The sequence below is a fragment of the Microplitis demolitor genome, chromosome 4 (assembly GCF_026212275.2).
Source record: "Microplitis demolitor isolate Queensland-Clemson2020A chromosome 4, iyMicDemo2.1a, whole genome shotgun sequence".
NCBI lineage: Eukaryota > Metazoa > Arthropoda > Insecta > Hymenoptera > Braconidae > Microplitis > Microplitis demolitor.
In genome coordinates, this window is record NC_068548.1 from 16,496,607 (window position 1) to 16,516,088 (window position 19,482).

Sequence of the window (19,482 nt, forward strand, 5' to 3'; positions counted from 1 at the left end):
ATATATATATATATATATATATATATATATATGTAGGACATTTTTGTACAACTTATTATTTTTTTTTATTTCTAAAGTTTTAATGAAGTAAATATATAATTGTGTCATGTTATTCGTGTTAATGACTTGCGGACTAATATAATAAATGGGTAACTGCTGAATGAAATTCTTTGATGTTTGCTTGTGATGTAAATAAATGATGTTTTATACAGTCATTGAATTTATTTATAATTGTTCTTAATAGTAATGGATACTTATACACAGATGGAGAATTTAAAAAATTTATTAAATTTCATTTAGTTAAACTGAGACCCACAGCGTACATATCTGTAATTTCTGATGTTTTTTGTTTTCTTTTAGCACTCGAATTATTTTTTATCTTGCTATTAATAAAGGATCTAGTTATGCGGTTGCCTGATTTTCGTGGTGTTATAAGCGATGGCAGTGGCGATACTTCTAAAGGGATGATGTCATACTTTTTATATTTATTTATAGCACTACGCATAGTTTTTTCCATAAGCTAAAAACAAAGTTATAAAATAAATTAACTTTATGAAACTTTTATCGACAGTTATGCAATCTTAAATTCTTATGTTCTATTATAAAAGAGATCAAGACGGAAAAAAAAAAATGTTTTTTTTTTTTTTTAATTTTTAAAATGTAAAATAAAAATTAACGATTAATCTTAGAAAAAAAAAAAAATAAAAGATTTAACAAAAATATTTTTGACTAGCCTTTTCATCCTCATTCGATTTTTTCGCAACTTTTTCTGTCCTTAATTTACCGGCTGTTTTAGCTAATTGACGTTGATTGATTGTTGCTTTTGGTATCATATTTTGTTTTGTATTAGATTTCTTCAGTATTTCGTTATCAATTTTTGATTTCATTAATGGCTTCTGTGACGAATAACTAATTCGACTACTTTTAGATATCTTCTGAATATTCTAATTGATACAATAATTTTAATTTTAATTATATTTTCGTACTTTTAAATTTTAACTTACTCGAGATGGCGATATTTTTTGAGAACTAGTTCCAAAATTTTTAAAAGTTTTTGAATGTTTAGGACTAGGATTGCCTTCAACATCAACAGGTGCAAGAGCTAGTGAATTTTGTGGTGATGGAACAATAGAAGACGTTATAATTGGTGTTGAATAACTAGAATCATTCGAAGTGTTTTCTTTATAATATGAATGTAATTCGTGATCTATTTGGATCTCTAATTCTTCAATAAGATCAACAATTACTGGTCCAATATGATTATAATCGGTAGGTTTTTTTCTTGATATACAATTCTAAAAGTAAGTATATACATTGATTATTAATATTAAATTAAGGTGATACCACTTTCATGTGGAATTTTATTTCCTTACCGATGGAAATTTTGAAATAATTTTTGTATCCACACTAGTTAATTTTTTCTCGCTGCAATTTATACGTGTTCCTTGAATAGATAATGCAGTACCTAGATAAGGTTGACAGTTTGACATTCGTTGTTTGTAAACCAACTCAAACAGACCGGTATTTGCATTTTTATCCTCCCGAAAGTCTATAACAACTGCAGTGATTTGTGTTATAATTAAAGTAGTGCATGCTTAAGTCGGAATGACTGCTTCACGACGCCTTTTTGAAGGCGTCCTCAAGAAGTCTTATAATGACTTCTTAGAGGTGCCATTTTTAAGAACTCTTAATTATGAGTTCTTGAAGACTCTATAAATAGGACATCAGTTTTGTGACTTCTAAATATATTCATTTTTAAACTTCTTTATGAAGTCAAAATTAGGAGCTCCTCAAAGACGTCATGGTAAATTCATACTGAAGTCTTATTTGTGAAGTCAGAAAAAAGAATTCTTCGAGAACTCTTTTTTAAAGACGTCTTACTGAGCTCACTAGGTGGCGCATTCGACATCTTGAGAACTTCTTAAAGACTTCTCTAAGATGTTGATGAGACGTCCAAATCGTAAATAGGAACTTATTCAGAACTTATCAAGACGTCATTTTGCTATCTGGGAGAATACCGTAGAAATATCGTTATGGCGATTCCATGAAGGAATAGCCAACAATTATGATTTTTTGGTGAAAGATTTTTGAAGCTTGAAGACTCATAACTTTTGAATCGTTGAAAATGCATCCATGTCACTTACAGAAATTTTAAAGAGGACCTCAAGCCTTACAAAACGAGCCCAAAACCAGCCAATTACTCAAAAACTGCCTGAGTAGGAATTTAAAAAAAAAAAAGTACGATATCGTTCCCATGATTTTTAAATGAGAAAACTTTAAAAATAGATCGAGACCTCTTAAAATTCAAATTAAGGGCTCAAATTTTCAGAATTTTTTTTTTGTCGTCTAAAATAAAATTTTCATATAGGCTAAGAAAAAAAAATGTTTGAAAAATAAAAAGCACCCTAATATATATGTATATTAAATTGGGCAAAAAAAAAAACAATTTTTTTTTTCTTTAGTTACCGTGAAAATATGGTTAAAGATGATGGAAAAAAACATCCTGGTGAAGTTTGAGCTCTTAATATTAATATAAAGTGGTGCCTCTACGTGATTTTTGATTTCCCGTTTAAATAACATAGGATAAAAAAAAATTTATTTTCGGAATTTTATACCTCGGCAATGGCTCATTGTACAGATAAGTTCAGGATGTACTTTTTTAGGAAATTGAACGTTCTACAAAAAAAAGTCTCTTATCATTTTTTGATAAATTCATCTGTTCTAAAGTTATTGGAGCTTGAAGTCAAGTTATAGAAAATTTTGAGATTTTTTTACTTTTCCGGCAAATTTATCAGTCTCATCAAAAAATGTCATAGGAACTATTTTGTAGACAATTTTATTTCTTACAAATTATTAGGAATAAAGTTTTCCGAAATTCCACATTGTTCACAAGTTATTTGCATTTCAATGTCAAGCTCTTAAAATCAATCAGAAATATATTTTTTTAAGAGTTTGACATTGAAATGCAAATAACCTGTGAACAATGTGGAATTTCGGAAAACTTTATTCCTAATAATTTGTAAGGAATAAAATTGTCTACAAAATAGTTCCTATGACATTTTTTGATGAGACTGATAGATTCGCCGGAAAAGTAAATAAATCTCAAAATTTACTATAACTTGACTTTAAGCTCCAATAACTTTAGAACAGATGAATTTATCAAAAAATGAGAAGAGACTTTTTTTGTAGAGCGTTCAATTTTCTACAAAAACATTTAATGTGCATAAAAATCCGTTGATTGGTTTGTAAGCTAGAAAATTCTAAAAAAAAAAATTTTTTTCCTGTGTTATTCAAATAGAAAATAGAAAAATGGATTAAGGTAAACCTTAATATCATTATTAAGAGCTCAAATTGGTACCAAAATTTTTATTTTTTGTTATACTTTCGATTTTTGGATGTCATAAAAAAAAAAAAATTTTTTTGTTTTTTTGAAGCATCCTAATATATATATATATATATATATATATATATATATATATATATATATATATATATATATATATATATATATATATATATATTATTTCGATGTGAATAAGTGTACAGAAATAGGTGGGATAGAATAAGGGATAAGCGTGCAGCACGATAACGTGCCACACGATAGGCTATTCCGAACACAGGTTTTTTTCTGTACCTTTAGACACTATGATATTATTTACCTTTAATTGTATCTTCCATGACCTGCTTACACAATCGAGTTGTTACATTTGTACTGTAACTCATATCTGGATGGCTATTAATTTCAATTAGCCATACTGAAAAATCTTCCATTACCATAAAATCTGCACCATATAATTCAAAACTATTTTTTCGACGATCCATTGCTTCCTGACTAGCTAATAAAGAACCAACAAGGCTTTGTTTCATTCCTGGATAAATTAATTCATCCCAAGCATCGCTGTGACCTTGAGATCTAAAATAAATTTTATTAATACCAAACATATTTTACTTTTAAAAGAAATTCGATTAGTAATATTATTTTAATTTACTTGAGAAATTGTTTAAATGTTGTTGCATCCCACATGTTTTCAATGGGAAGCGCTTTATCACGATTTGGACTATTTTTATATTTGCATTGAACAGCATGGTTACTTAAGTGTATTGATTCATGAAGATTATTCAGACGAAACTCTTGTGAACAAAATCGTAAATAACTTTCTCTGAAAAACGTGTAAAAAGTAATGAAAACATAATAATGCAATTGCAATACATTTAAAATGTATATTAACTTATAAAAATATTATCAGAGTGATAATCTTCAATAGTCATGTTGATTGCTCTTATAAATTTTATAATTAAGAGGAGCTTGCGAATAATTTTATTCGTTTTTCTCCCAAATTAAAATTCTTATCACAGGATACATACCAAGGCTTGATGCACTACTTAATATTCCAGCAATCTTTGCTCTAGTTAACCTTGATTTAAAAAAATGATTTACTCCATGCTAAGCATATATCTATGTATTAGTCGATTCAAATTGTTTTAAATCATTTCAAATTGTTTCGAATCATTTCAAATAATTTTTATTAATCAGGGTACTGAAAGTTTTCATTTAGTTGAGGGAAAAATTTGGACTAAGTCTCTATTTAGTATACGAGTACAACAAGGACCGTTCCGTTCGCCCACTCGAGTGCGAAAGAGAAAAAATTTCAAAATCCCCTCAATGGATTTTTTTATTTATTCATTCATTTTTTCGAGAATTTGATTGATCTATCACTACATTAATTTTAATTAATTTAGGATCAATGCATTAATGACAATAATTTTATTATTTTAATATTTTTCCTACACAATATAATAACGATTTTTTTATTTATAACAGCTTTTTTACCCAAATATTGACAAGGTACCAATTATCGAATCTTTGTTATTCAATTATTATTTATTTTACTTCTTTGAACATTTTAAAGAAATTATAAGGCATATCAATAATCGTTACATTAAAGTTATATGTAATGCTTCATATTTATTATAAACTGTGCATTTTATCAAATTTAAGTTCAATCAATAAATTATGATATCTAACATAAGTCTTATAATATTAATAATTGAAACTTTTATCTTAATAAATTAATTATGAATTAAATATGCTATCGTGATTGATATATTTGATATTTTACAAAACACTCATTCGAATATCTAGAGAACTTCATAAAATTTAATTAATTTCATAACCATTATAGAAAAAAATTTTAAAAAAGGAAGTTGAAATTAATGTTAAAAACTTCAATATAAATTTGTTTGGAATAAAATTATTTTTGAGTTCCCAAATGAAAATCTGAAAAATTTGAGCAATGTATAGTCTTAAAGAAAATTGAATTCCCTACAAAAAATCTTACTTAGTAAATTGACATAAAATAAGCCGTTCCCTTGTAACCGTGCTTTAAATATTGATTTGTTTTTTAAATTCTTTGTTTCTATTTTAGATTTTTGTAACTACTAGAAATATTCAAATTTTTTCTAATCAAGATACTTATTTTTGAAGGAAATTTAATGCACTACAAAAAAGGTCTCTTAACATTTTTTGCTAAATTCACTCCTTCGAAAGTTATTCATGTTATTTAAGTCGTTTTGACTCAACTTCAACCTTGAATAACTTTCGCAGGAGTGAATTTAGCAAAAAATATAACGAGACCTTTTTTGTAAAGCATTAAATTTTCTTCAAAAATATGTATCTTGACTAGAAAAAATTTGAATATTTCTAGTAGTTATAAAAATCCAAAATAAAAACAAAGAATTTAACAAACAAATCAATATTTAAGACACGATTACAAGGAAACGTCTCGTTTTACGTTAAATTACTAAGAGAGATTTTTTGTAGGAAATTTAATTTACTTTGAGACTAGACGTTGCTCAAATTTTTCAGATAGATGATTTACGAGTTTTCAGTAAAAAATGAAATTTCTGTCAAAAAACGAATAGTCGTAACGATACACCTCTTAACATCAATATTAAGGACTCAAACTTGCACAATAATTTTTTTGGTCATCAGGAATAATATTTTAACAGTATCGAAAAAAAAAAATCGTCAATTTTTTTGGCCCAGTCTAATAAATACTTTATATAAAAAATATTTTTTTATACTTTTTTTCTATGTCGTTGATTAGCTTAAAAATTTATTTTTTGTGACAGACACTTGAAATCTACGACATTTAGCGCCTATAGCCGGCAGTTAAAAATATTAGATAAAATACAGCTGGTAAAAAAGATACCTAATCGTTCTGATAGTGACGTCATCATCGAATCAAAAAATATTTTTTGGTTACATGTGCGATAGCAAACGGCCAAAAAATATCGAAGTAACTTAACGAGCCATCTTGTGACAAAATTTATCATCATTTTAATTCGTCCACTTACCGTTTTTTCTCTAATTTTCAACAAATACTCATAAGAATCTTACCAAATAAATAAACGCGGATTTATAACCAGCCATTTGTAGGCACTAAATGTAGTAAATTTCAAATATCTGTCACAAAAACTAATGTACAATACTGGCTAATAATTTTTGAGCGGTAGCATAGAATCGGTAAAAAAAAAGTCGCAAAATAAAAATGTATATGACTACTTTCATACAAATGTAAAAATATAAAAAATAAAAAGTTGTAAAAAAAAAATTCAATATTTAAAAATATATGTATATTAATAAAATGTAAAATTATAAATATGTATTGTAAAATAAGTGAATAGAAAAAAGTCCCTATAAAAAAAATCTCTAGATTTATAAATCACTAAGAACAAATCGCTATAAAAAGAAAAATGCTACATACAAACATTTGCATAACTAAACATCTTTATAAAAAAATTATGTAAAAATAAACATCTCTACAAACAAAATATCTAGAAAAAATCGTTGATTTTAAAAATCTCAATAAATTATGACATCTATAATCAAATATCTAAATAAAGTATAATCTCTATAAATGAAAGAATTTCACCACGTGCTCATAATATCGAATAAGTTTATGTTGTCATATATAATTATTATAATAATAAATTAAAAATAATAATAATAATTATGATTATTATTGATCTTAAGACAAAATAATAAATAAATAATTACAAAGATAAATTCAAAATTCAAGAAAAGATAAATAAAAAATCTGAAAACCGCCTGACCCTGCGAGCCATCCAGAAAACTCCTCGTTGATTTCGAGCTCAGGGAGCTCGAAAACGTTATTACTTGTAAATTTTTTAGCTCTTCGAGCTAAAGCTTGTCAATTAAATGTTAGTTGAATCTTAGCTCAGGACTGGCAAACCGAGGCTCGTCACTTGAACGTTAATCGGATCTCGGACCAATCTTTGGAGGCCGAGCCTAAGTAGCCCAGTATTGTGCCAAAACCGGCCCATTGTCAATATTTTTTTGTCTTACAAGGGTGAGGCGGCAATCGAAAGAGCTTGTTGGCCATCAACTTTCCTGAAAATTTCAGATCATTCGATCATGTAGACTCCAAAATATTGGCGAATTGCGAAACAAAAATTTTTTTTTTAGTTTTTTAGTGATTTTTCAGAAACGACTCGAACGATCAACTTCAAAATCTAATCAGCACTAAGATTTGATAAAACATGCCGATTGCCGCCTTAGCCATCTCAATCGGTTAATGCGTTCGAGAGATATCGCGGGAGAAAGAAATGGTGAATAACGGATTTTTCCAAATATTTTCGAAACGGCTGAACCGATCGATTCTAAATTTCAATCAGCTTTAGAATTCAATAAAACGCGCAGATTGCCATCCCAAACATCAAAATCGGTTCTTTAGTTTATAAGCTTTCGGCGTTGAAAAGTTAAAGAAATAACATCTTCTGTTATTTTTTCCGGATAAATCATAATACAATGTACTAAAATGTGTCTAAAATTATACCAACTTCCACTTAAAGGGCTCTTTCTATCATCGTATAGTGTCATCTAACTTGATCTTTAATTTAAATCATATTATGGAAAAAAAAATAGAAAAAACGCGGTTTTTAATATTTTTCTCGGATTCTTCATATATTATTGCTCTGACCTAAGTCAAAACTCATTTGAATATTGATTTTGATCACTGACAATGATTTCTGCCTCAATACATTTATTTTATTGAACATAATCGGGAATAAAAATTTAAAAACCGTTTTCCATTAATGATTTTCGATTCTTAAATTTTCAAACTTTAGCATAGAACGCAACTTGTTAGAGCTTGTAAAGCTAATAAAAAACAATTGCATGTAATAAAATTTTTGAGCTTGAAAGTATATTTACGCTTATGTTTTCGAGCTCCTTGAACTCCTTGAGCTCAAAAACAACGGGAAGTTATGGCTCACAGGGTCAGGCGGTTTTCAGATTTTTTATTTATCTTTTCTTGAATTTTGAATTTATCTTTGTAATTATTTATTTATTATTTTGTCTTAAAATCAATAATAATCATAATTATTATTATTATTTTTAATTTATTATTATAATAATTATATATGACAACATAAACTTATTCGATATTATGAGCACGTGGTGAAATTCTTTCATTTATAGAGATTATACTTTATTTAGATATTTGATTATAGATGTCATAATTTATTGAGATTTTTAAAATCAACGATTTTTTCTAGATATTTTGTTTGTAGAGATGTTTATTTTTACATAATTTTTTTATAAAGATGTTTAGTTATGCAAATGTTTGTTTGTAGCATTTTTCTTTTTATAGCAATTTGTTCTTAGTGATTTATAAATCTAGAGATTTTTTTTATAGGGACTTTTTTCTATTCACTTATTTTACAATACATATTTATAATTTTACATTTTATTAATATACATATATTTTTAAATATTGAATTTTTTTTTTACAACTTTTTATTTTTTATATTTTTACATTTGTATGAAAGTAGTCATATACATTTTTATTTTGCAACATTTTTTTTTTTACCGATTCTATGCTACCGCTCAAGAATTATTAGCCAGTATTGTATTTAATTAGTACAATCGAGTCTAAGACGCTCGTGTGTTGGGACCCTCGCCTTCAGCTCGGGCACCGATCTTCACACTCGCGTCTTAAACGCGATCGCACTCGATAGATAAATTACTATTTTATATAGTTTTTTTTATATTTTCGCAATTACATTTTTTATACTATTTAAAATAAACCAGTACTTATGGTCGAGTGGATAACACTCTCGTCTTCGAACGCAAGTACTGGCCAGGTTGAGGTTCGAATCCCACAGAGTGCAAATGAATTATTTTTCACAAGTAGATATAATGCATTGATCTGTGGGATTCGTTCCATATAACCGCCAGACTGCCACCTGTCTGCAATCTTCCCCACTACAAACACTTCGTGATTGCAAAAAAGTATGAAAGAAGAAATGGGAATAGACAGCTAGTAATGAGATATATGGAATACAAAAAGGAAAAAAAGATGGCCAAGAAAAACATAGTCCGAAAAAGTTTAGAGTAGTTTGTTAGAAATATATGAAAAAAAAATATTTACCCAAGAAAAATAGGGATCTAAAATTGCTTGCAACGTAACCTACCCTGACTAAAAATACTCATTGAGAGGGATTGAAAAAGATGAGAATTGAATACTTTCGAACACTTTCTATACCCCAACATTTTCATCTGGACATAAACTTAATACTTTTCAATCCAAAAATAATACGAGAATTTCTAAACTTGCGAGGAATTGAAAAAGATTCAAAAGAATTGATATTTTTAATCATTCTGAATACTTTTCAATACCAAAATATTATCACATTTCGAATCGAGTGTAGGATTGAAAAGAATTCAAATGAATTGAAATTTTTGAATCTTTCTGAATCCTTCTCAATACCAAAATAATTCCATATTGAAAGGTATTGAAATGATGAAAGATTGAATTCCTTTCAATACTTTCGAATTCCATTTTAAGAATTACAAAATATTTAAATGATTGAAATTTCAATTCCATTCAATACTTTTCAAAACCACTGTATGGATTAAAAAGGATTGAAAAAATTTTCAATCCCTCTCAATGAGTATTTTTAATCAGGGTAAAGACTATGTAATGTAAATATATGTAAAGAATAAAAACTGTAGAAAACGGAAGTTATACAGTTAAGATTGCAACAATTAAAATTAGCAAAAAAATTAAGTTACTATTTAAAATACATGACTAATTTATGTATTTTTTTTATATTTTTAGATATGTATTTCTTATATATGCTAAAATATATTTTTAATATATTTGAAATACATGAAATATATACGAAAATCAGCCAAAAGTTAGCTATTTAAAATATATTTTTTATACGTATTTAATATTTCTTTATATATTTTTAATGTATTTTTTCTATATGAAAAATATTCTTTTTTTTGTATTTTAACATATAATTTTTTTATAAACTTTTTTCATGGGGGTAGAGCCTATATACTTTTTAAACAATTTTATACATAACTATATAACCAAAATTACATATATCACAATAACTGACATACCGGATTTTATAGCACACGAAAAAAAAATACCAAATTTTTTTGTTATTACTAATAATAGATTTTTAATTATATTTTGCTGTTTTAAATGTGATGTATTCTTTTAATCTCATATTGCACAGTATAGTACTCATTGTCGGTAGCGTATCCTGGTAGTTAATGCGTCGGTCTTTCGTTCTCTAGGTCCCGAGTTCGAGTCCCACTAAAGCGTGTGCGGTTAATTAATAATTATAGCGTTTTTTCTCTAAATCAAAAATCTCTACTAGATTAAAAATTAAATTAATCACATAACTGATGATTCCCGCATAACCGACATGATTGAACAAAAGAAAAAAAAATATAAAAATCGAGTTAATCTTTTTTTTTTTAATTTAGTTGAAATTTATTTACATAGCTATGTATATATTAGAAATTTCAATATATGGCCGTAAATAATGCATTTTCCAGGACAATTAAATAACTATTTGATGAATACAATTATTTCTATTCTATGCAATCAAATAGAGTAATAATCATAATAATTTATTTAAATAAATTATTATTTAAATTTAAATTAATTTATATAAATATTTTAAAATTATTTTTTTTTCAGTTTGGAATATTTTCACCCAGGTTTTCGCTTTAAAATAATAAAATATCTATTTACGTAAAAGCTTCAAATTACTTGGAATTTAATAAACTTAATTTGCATTGTATTAATAACTATGAAATGTTCAATTTTGATATTTATGCAAGTACTTAACATAGTATTTAATATACGTACATTTATTATTATACTATTTTTAGAATTATTTAAACACGCGACGTTCTCTAAACGCACCTGTACATCCATAATGTTAAAGGCTGAGCGCAAGTCACGATAAACCATTGTCGGATGTCAAATTTCGTACTGTATATTAGTAACGGTCTTTCTATAATTTTAATGTATTATTAAAATAGTTAAAGACAATTATCTTACTTATAATAATTTTAAATTGATATTACCAATGTACTTTTGTACGACGTAGCGTGTATCTGATTTATTTGCCGGACTAATTTTAGCTATAATATCTTCAATTTTATTCATCAGTACAATACCACGACCACGACTACGATTTCCTGGCTTTAATATCCATATACTCAATATTCCATCCATATCTAATTGTTGCCAGTATTTTCTTATTCTTCTTAAGATATGTTTTGCAGCAGTGATATACTTCTAAAAAACATTTAAAAGAAAAAAAATTCATTTTCGAGTTAAATTAACATAGTAAATATTTAACAAAGGTAATATTAATAGAACTAACTTGAAAAGTTATATCTGTACCATGAAAAATAGATTCATTATGTACAATTTTATAATACCAAGAAATAAATTGATCCCATTGATGTGACCAAACTCGTTCACTTTCTTTATCAATATCTTCATGTGATTGAACTGCAATAAAATCACTACAACGTCGTATTGCAAAATCTAATACCTTCAAAGGTACTGAGCCAGATGATGATACCGTTATACTTTCTCCCTCATTATCAATTTTCTCTACTAACCATTTTAATAAACTGAGACAAGCAGTGAGCCTAAAAATAATAAACCAACCATTAATTAATTCTTGTACTCGAACTTTTGGAGCTCAAAAATACGGTTTGTAATAATACAGAAAATAGTAGACATCAAAAAAATTTTTAGTTTTAATAACGAAATTGCACATTATTAAATAAAATTATTTGAAATAATGCGCCTGACGACAGTCCCACGCGCGGGCGCGCGTGTGTGTGTTGCGTGTGTGTCTATGAGCACATACTGTCCTGCTTAACAGAATTATTTAATTAATTCAAAAATGCTACCTTACGATGGACTTGTGGCTCAATGGATATAGATAAATTGAACGGAATATGACATAGACTCTTAATAACAAAAATATGATTAGAATAGACAAAAGAACAAATAATGTTTCAAAATATTCTATAATTTAATGATATAATCGTTGTAAAAAAATTGCGTTATCGATGATTTGAATTATTTATTTATAATTATAGTTAGTAAAACTTAATAACAAAAATTTAATAGCCTCAGAATTTAATTTGAAACAGTTAGCCCTTATTTGACTCACGAGTCGCGCAAGCACGTCCTTAAAAAATGCGCGGAGTGCTCAATACAACCCCAATCCGCATGTTTGCGATCCTCACTATTAGCCCGACTTCAACTTTTCTACTAATCTTTCTTGGTGTGCAATATAATAATATTGAGTTAAAAATAACATAAAAATAAAATTTATTAATGTAAATTGAAAGCAAATATGTAATTTTAAGAGAGTGGAAGAGGTTCACTTAAAGCAGTATTCTACTTCCTAGACAGGAAAGTACGACGGGCCCAGGCTTGGTTTTACAATGTAAAACTCTGGACCAAACTTGTAGCCAGCCTTGATATAGAAGTGTGGGTATTTGCTAAGAATCAGGGATAACCACATTTATCAAAGTTCCCAGTGCTCATACCTTAAATATCTATAATTAAATTTTTTCCACATGTTCTGCTACACGGCGGATTAAATTTTCTGTATGTGTTTTTGTCTTTAACACTAGATATTTATCCAAACCTTGCAATTGAAGAGTACAAAATTGATAAAAATAACATAAAATCATGCTAATTTTCAAAAATAAATATTTTCTAATACATATAAGTAATTTTATACAATACCGAAAGAAGGACGGTAGCGATAGAAAAGTCTAGCTAAGAGTCTAAATTTTTAAACTCTTGCAATAGTGAAAAAATCGACATATTTTGTGTTATTTCAATACTTTTACGGTATACAACAGCTCACCTAACATTTTGTTGCAAGTAGTTTGGACGGTATCCACCTCCCTTTACTAGTATAGTATTTGGCTGAACTAAAACTACACATATATTATGGCACATGGGCAAATACCTTAAGTTTTGATGGTTGACTTAATAGTCAATACATAGAATGAAATGAAAAATATGTCAAATAGTGCAGTATAGCACGGAACCATAAAAATTTCAAAATAATTTGAAATTAATCATAATACAACATGAGCAAAAAACACTTGACCATAGACGCTTTTTGTACGTATAATTTAACAAATATACGTTCAATCCGCCGGAAAATAATGGCAATTGAAATTGGTTACAAAGCGATATGGCTAAAATTGAATTTCTGCTATTTGAAACATGGGTTAGCCCCTCTTCTAAACAAATACCGAAGTCTGGAATGATAACATCGTACCAAGCCTGGCTGCCAGCCCACCCTGATTAAAAATACTCATTGAAAAGGATTGAAAATTTTTTCAATTCTTTTTATTCAATACGGAGATTTTGAAAAGTATTGAATGGAATTGAAATTTCGATCATTTGAATACTTTGTAATTCTTAAAATGGAATTCAAAAGTATTGAAGAAAATTCAATCTTTCATCATTTCAATACCTTTTAATTCCAAAGTGGAATTCGAAAGTATTGAAGGGGATTAAATTTTTTATCATTTGAATGTTTTTTAATTCTAGAGTGGAATACAAATATATTCATCAGGATTCATTCTTGTATGTTTTGAATACTCTTCAATTCTCAAATACAATTTAAAAGTATTCAATATAGAAGTGGGGGCAAAAGGGGGTAGGGTAGGCAAACCGGGTACCCCTAAAATCTTATAAAAAAAAATTTGTTTTGTTTTCGTCTAATTACTATAAAATTCGATATATTCGTGCATTTTTAGCCCTACGCATGACACCTGGAGCCAAATGGACTAGGCAAAAATTCTGAAAAAATGATTTTTTCAAATTTTTATCGTCAAATTAAAAAAATATCAATTAAGTCACGCCATCTATTACCCAGCGGCATTTGTGAAATGATTTATATATATGCTTTTCATCAGACATACGTCTGATACACATAAAGGTGTCATTTTTAAGAACTCTTAATTAAGAATTCTTAAAGACTCCATAAATAAGACGTCAGTTTTGTGACGTCTAAATGTATTCATTTTTAAACTTCTTTATGAAGTCGAAATTATAAGCTCCTTAAAGACATCATGGTAAATTCATACTGAAGTCTTATTTGTGAAGTCAGAAAAAAGAGCTCTTTGAGAACTCTTTTTAAAGACGTCTTACTGAGCTCGCTAGGTGGCTCATTCGACATCTTGAGAACTTCTTAAAGACTTCTTTAAGGAGGGGGAGGGGGGGGGGGCTAAAAATCAAATTTTTTTTTTTCATTTTCTTATGCTACACATTTTAATAATATTGCCTCCAAATTTGAAGTCGATCAGAGCAAAACTCTCGAAGTTATTAACTAATCGGTCTTCTCAGAAACTAGAGGCTGAAGACATCGAAGCTGCTGCAGGAACTCTACTTTATGGAGCTGGAATCGATGATTCAGTGTTAGTTAAAAAAAAAAAAGTTTATTTTTTTTTTTAAGTTTTTTAGCATCTAAAATTTTAAACGCATTTTTCTCCGAACTACTTTTTCAAAGTCCGTGAGCACTGCTATTTAAAAACTACATTACCGATTCATTTCAAACTTGGTACATACTTTCTATGTATAAAAAACCTCCCCCTAACGTTGAGTTTTAGAATTTTTTTTTACATGAAGAGGGTTTCCCACCCTCGAAATGACGCAAATTTTTATAAAAAAATGATAGTTTTCATTTAAAATGACCACAAAAAATGAAAAAAAAAATTATCAGGGAACGTTGGGGGGGGAGGTTTTAATAATGCTTTGATTAAATTTCAATTGTTTTTTTGTTTGAGATAATTTCCAGCTGAGATACACTGCTCACCGCAAATCATGTTTTTTTAAAGACGTTTTGGGAAAAGCTCCATCACCGGCTTGTTCGCGGATACTATTACCTAAAAAAATTACCTAATGTTGTTGAATATGAATTTAATAATGTTCAAAAGGTTTTAATAAAGTGGCTCAATCCATACGCCTAAAAAAAATTCATGAAAAAAGCATTTTTTTCACGATTTAGCCCGTACCCCCCCCCCCCTTATGATGTTGATGAGACGTCGAAATCATAAATAGGAATTCATTCAGAACACATCAAAACGTCATTTTGCTATCTGGGATTGTATTAGTGTGTACCTGTATATTTAAAACTAAAATGCATTGGATACAGTTTCTCACAAAAATAAAATATTCTGACATTGAGTATCTCTAACTTTTTGTAGTTACGATTACGTTATACTTTTGGCTACGAATGTTGCAAGTGAACTACCTTAAGGTAGTTCGGCACTCACATTCCCAAGTCAAAAAAATAACTTTTTTTTTTTTTATAAGTAATGAAACAACTGTTTTCATTATTTATCATTATAATCAATATTAGTGTTAAGAACGGTTTTCAGATAATTTTGTCCCAGCTTTTCTCTGAAATAAAAGCTCTAAACGCAAAATAAAGACACAGACCCGATGCTTTACTCTATGAACTAGCGAAGTGCACTTGAATTTTGTGATAACTTTCATTTGTTTACGAGAAAAGCTTGGACAAAGTTCCTATTTAATGTACAAGTGCAACAGAGATAGTACCGTTTATCCAGTTGAGTGCGAATAGAGAAACAAATGAAAACGCGTCTTAATTAAGATTAAATCAATATTTATTAAAGTTAAATAATTATAATTATAAAATTTATATAAATTACATTGACTAGAACTAGAATAGTTCGAGGTTATACCAACTGTCATAAATTTTTTACAGTTGGTACCATAATCTCTCTAACATGTCATCTTTTTTTACTTTTTAAATAGGTAAATATAACCTCAACATAAAGGATGTCAACTACATTTATGTAAATAATTTTAAATGATATATGTATTATTATCATAATTATTATCATTATTGGAATTATAAATATTTGAAAAAATTAAATAATATGTTTAACTGTGAAAATAGAACTCAATAATATTATTGATATCATGAAGCAAATTAGAATGTTCACGTAGTGAATATTTCAAATTTAGTGCGCACAATGAAGCTGCCATTTTTTCTCTAGTAAACATGGGAGAAAGAAAGTGTCCGTCTAAAAACAAAGACAGATAACTAATCACAATATTAAAAAATTTATTTTTAAAAAATCGCGTGGTAAATCATTCCGAAACTTTTTTCTTGTACACTTTGTGTCAAATTATCGAATAAAAAGTTTTTTTTGTAGGTCAAGTTTTTCAATTTTTTACAAATTATTGATTTCCAGTAAAATTGAATAAAGACAACCATAAGAGCCCGTGTATAATTACATGATTTTAATTAATTATATCTCTTAAGCGACGTGGTAAAAAATTCTGATTTGTTTTCTCAAGTGCATTTAAGTATAATTTTTCAAATAAAAATAAAAAAGTGGGGGTCAAGTTTGAGAATTGTGGGTGCCAAACTACCTTAAATGAGTTGTTTTTAGGAGTTAAATAATTTTTTTAAACAAGGAAATATACGATATTATTTTCTTCAATTCAATTGAAAATGATTCCAAGTAATTTTAAATAATCGAAGGAACCAGAAATATACGATATTGGTTTCTTATTCAATATAATATACAATGATTCAAATCATTTCAAACAATTACATAAATCCTGAAATAATATTTTCCTTTTGCATGATTCGATATGATTACAAATGATTTATTTTAAAATTACGCTTGAAAACAGTATGATTTAAAGATTTGGGCAGATTTGACATAATTAAGATTTGAATCATTTTGAATAATTTCAAATCATATAATTTTATGATTTAAATTAATTCGAAGTTGAGAATTTTAAATTATTTTGAATTACTTCAAATTATAATTTTATGATATGATACAATATGAAATAATTAAAATTTTTCAAATTATTTCAAATTAGATTTCTTAATCAGAGTAGTATTCTATTTGCTAAGATAATTTTTCTTCATCCAAAAAAATATTTCTTGCATTAAGTGATGAATTTATTGCAAATTTGCAATAAAATAATTTCTCAGCGCAAGAATGTTTATTCCTAGAGAAGTTATTTTTTTTCTCAGCGTAATTTAGTGAGTAGTGTTACTTTCAATATTGCTACTAATTAAAAATAATGTTACTCACTAAATTTTAGTTATGAAATGTGCAGATTTGTAATAACCAAATGCTTTTTTAACATAATTACGGATCGCAATAGCTTTACTATTCTCCGAAAATTTTCAGAGTAGGAATCTATATTAAAAACTTAAACAATAGTTTATTTTTAAATGTGAAGAAGCATATTTTTACCTAAAGTCCTCAATAAAAGCATGTAAATGATCTGCTTGACAAATATTATAGCATCGTGGAAAAAGAGTATTAGCAACACCCGGTTCATAATACCAATGCATTTGTCGAACATTTGAACACAATCCAACCTGATAAATATTTATATTAAAGATTTAATAATTAAAATTAATTAATAAAATTTCATTACCTTAGAAGTAAACCCTGCTCTGGAATATCGATTGAAAATAGTTGTTTTGTTGTCTTGTGATGGCCATCCGGACCAATCTGATCCAGAATTCCACAAAAAATTAACAGTATAATTAGCAAGCATTTTTGAAATTAGCAATTGTTGACTTTTCTCATCCTTAAGATCACCGATTCCAGAAAGTAGAACTACAGGACTTGAATCTACTCCAAAGTGTTGTTGAGGATGTGATTGAATTCTCTCCTGTTGTTGTTGCTGCTCATATTGTTGATCAGAAAAAACATTCCGTGTTCGTGAGCGACGATACGCACGGGCGATCAAATTTTTGTGTCTCGATCGTTCACCATTACTATTCCTTCGATAAAATTTTTCAACCCAGCCTCGTTTGAGCAAACACTCTCGAATAACTTTGGCACGACCGTAAATCATAAAAGTATGATGCGCTGCTATTGCATTTACTACAATGTGCTTTGTATGTAAGAAACGTTCATAAAGAGTCAATGGAAGAGCTGATGATACCAAATCTTAAAAAAAAAATTAACAATAAATTTAAGATAATACATAAATTGTATGAGTCTACAAACCAATATCCAATGGAACACTAGTATTTTCATCATTTATAGGGTCTATTACATCCTGATTATTTTCCACCGCTTCCTCTTCTTCTTCTTTAATATCTGAAGCTTCATCCTTAGGAAGTCTCATTTTTTAGGACTTCATAATTTATGTATATTTCACTGAACTTTACATAAATATCATGACCCTGCCTGTTGCTTATATTATTATTATCTTCGTTTTTTTTTTACTCTATTATAAACTTTTTCTTTTTAATCTTGGGACAAAAATAGTTTGCATAATTGATTGAAATACAAAACTTGAATAAACTTGTTCTTACGAAAATTTAAGGCTCTGTGATAATACGAGTGAGGCACCAGTTGAAACTACAATGAAATTGCCAAGTAAATCGACTGGATAAAGTAAAAAAGTGAAAATGATAAAATTTGGCATCTGGATGTGTGGATGTGAATGTGTGTCTCAAGTTATGAAATCCCGCAAGCGCGGCACACAAAAAAAAAATGAGGATAAGATCAGCAAGGGAAGTTTAAGTACAGGGTTACAAGGTATTAGTGTCGACAAATAAGAGGGGATGCCTACGAGCAGCGTACCAGGCAGCACCTCATCGTTTTACCAATGTGATGAATCTAGGTAAAGAGAGCTTACGTTATTAGACTAGCTTTAAAACTATTCTATCACTTTCTCAAGCAATCAAGAGATTGAGAATTAATTGTTTACTCCTGACCTCTTTTAATCATTCACTTAAATCATAGTTTTCTAACAATTTAATCTGCCTTATTTTTAGACTTAATGCGCCCTATTGACCTTATAAGTTAGTTAATATTATCGGTCGTGGAAGACCGTAATTTACAATTAATTACATAATTTTTAAGGAGGAATCAAGGAAAACGTCCACGGAGTTTCAAGGAAACGAATTTCAATTATTTAGCATTTTATGTTGTTAAAATATTTAAAGATTTATTTTACTTTATAGTAATACTTTACAAAGGTCAAAAAGGTTGAATGGTTCAGTTACATATTCGCAAAAATATTTAATAAATTAAAAAACAAAAAGTTAATCAACAAATCAATGTAAATGACAGAAAAA

General features: G+C 28.0%; 1 protein-coding gene across 2 annotated transcripts; it reads right to left on the reverse strand.

Moving 5' to 3' along the window:
- Position 1: 1 nt before the first annotated feature.
- Positions 2-18,765, reverse strand: LOC103574429 (tubulin glycylase 3A). 2 transcript variants are annotated; one of them, XM_014444483.2, is made up of 12 exons: positions 18,404-18,765; positions 17,823-18,343; positions 17,636-17,763; positions 11,722-11,995; positions 11,420-11,633; positions 11,256-11,346; positions 3,990-4,160; positions 3,660-3,913; positions 1,374-1,558; positions 1,005-1,295; positions 735-944; positions 3-520 (listed from the first exon to the last, which is right to left on the reverse strand). In XM_014444483.2, the coding sequence occupies exons 1-12, from the start codon at positions 18,522-18,524 to the stop codon at positions 293-295; spliced, it is 2,688 nt and encodes an 895-aa protein (XP_014299969.1). In that variant the 5' UTR covers positions 18,525-18,765; the 3' UTR covers positions 3-292. The 2 variants fall into 2 exon arrangements, with proteins under 2 accessions (XP_014299970.1, XP_014299969.1); XM_014444484.2 differs by lacking the exon at positions 11,256-11,346 and having other exon boundaries at positions 2-520; positions 11,428-11,633.
- Between the last annotated feature and the right edge of the window lie 717 nt (positions 18,766-19,482).

Coding starts and splice junctions, on each gene's coding strand:
- LOC103574429 (XM_014444483.2), bottom strand. CDS start 18,524: ATGAGACTTCCTAAGGATGAAGCTTCAGATATTAAAGAAGAAGAAGAG. Junction 11,347..11,419: donor CGTCGTACAAAAGTACATTG/GTAATATCAATT, acceptor TTAAAATTATAG/AAAGACCGTTACTAATATAC. Junction 1,296..1,373: donor TTATTTCAAAATTTCCATCG/GTAAGGAAATAA, acceptor ACTTACTTTTAG/AATTGTATATCAAGAAAAAA.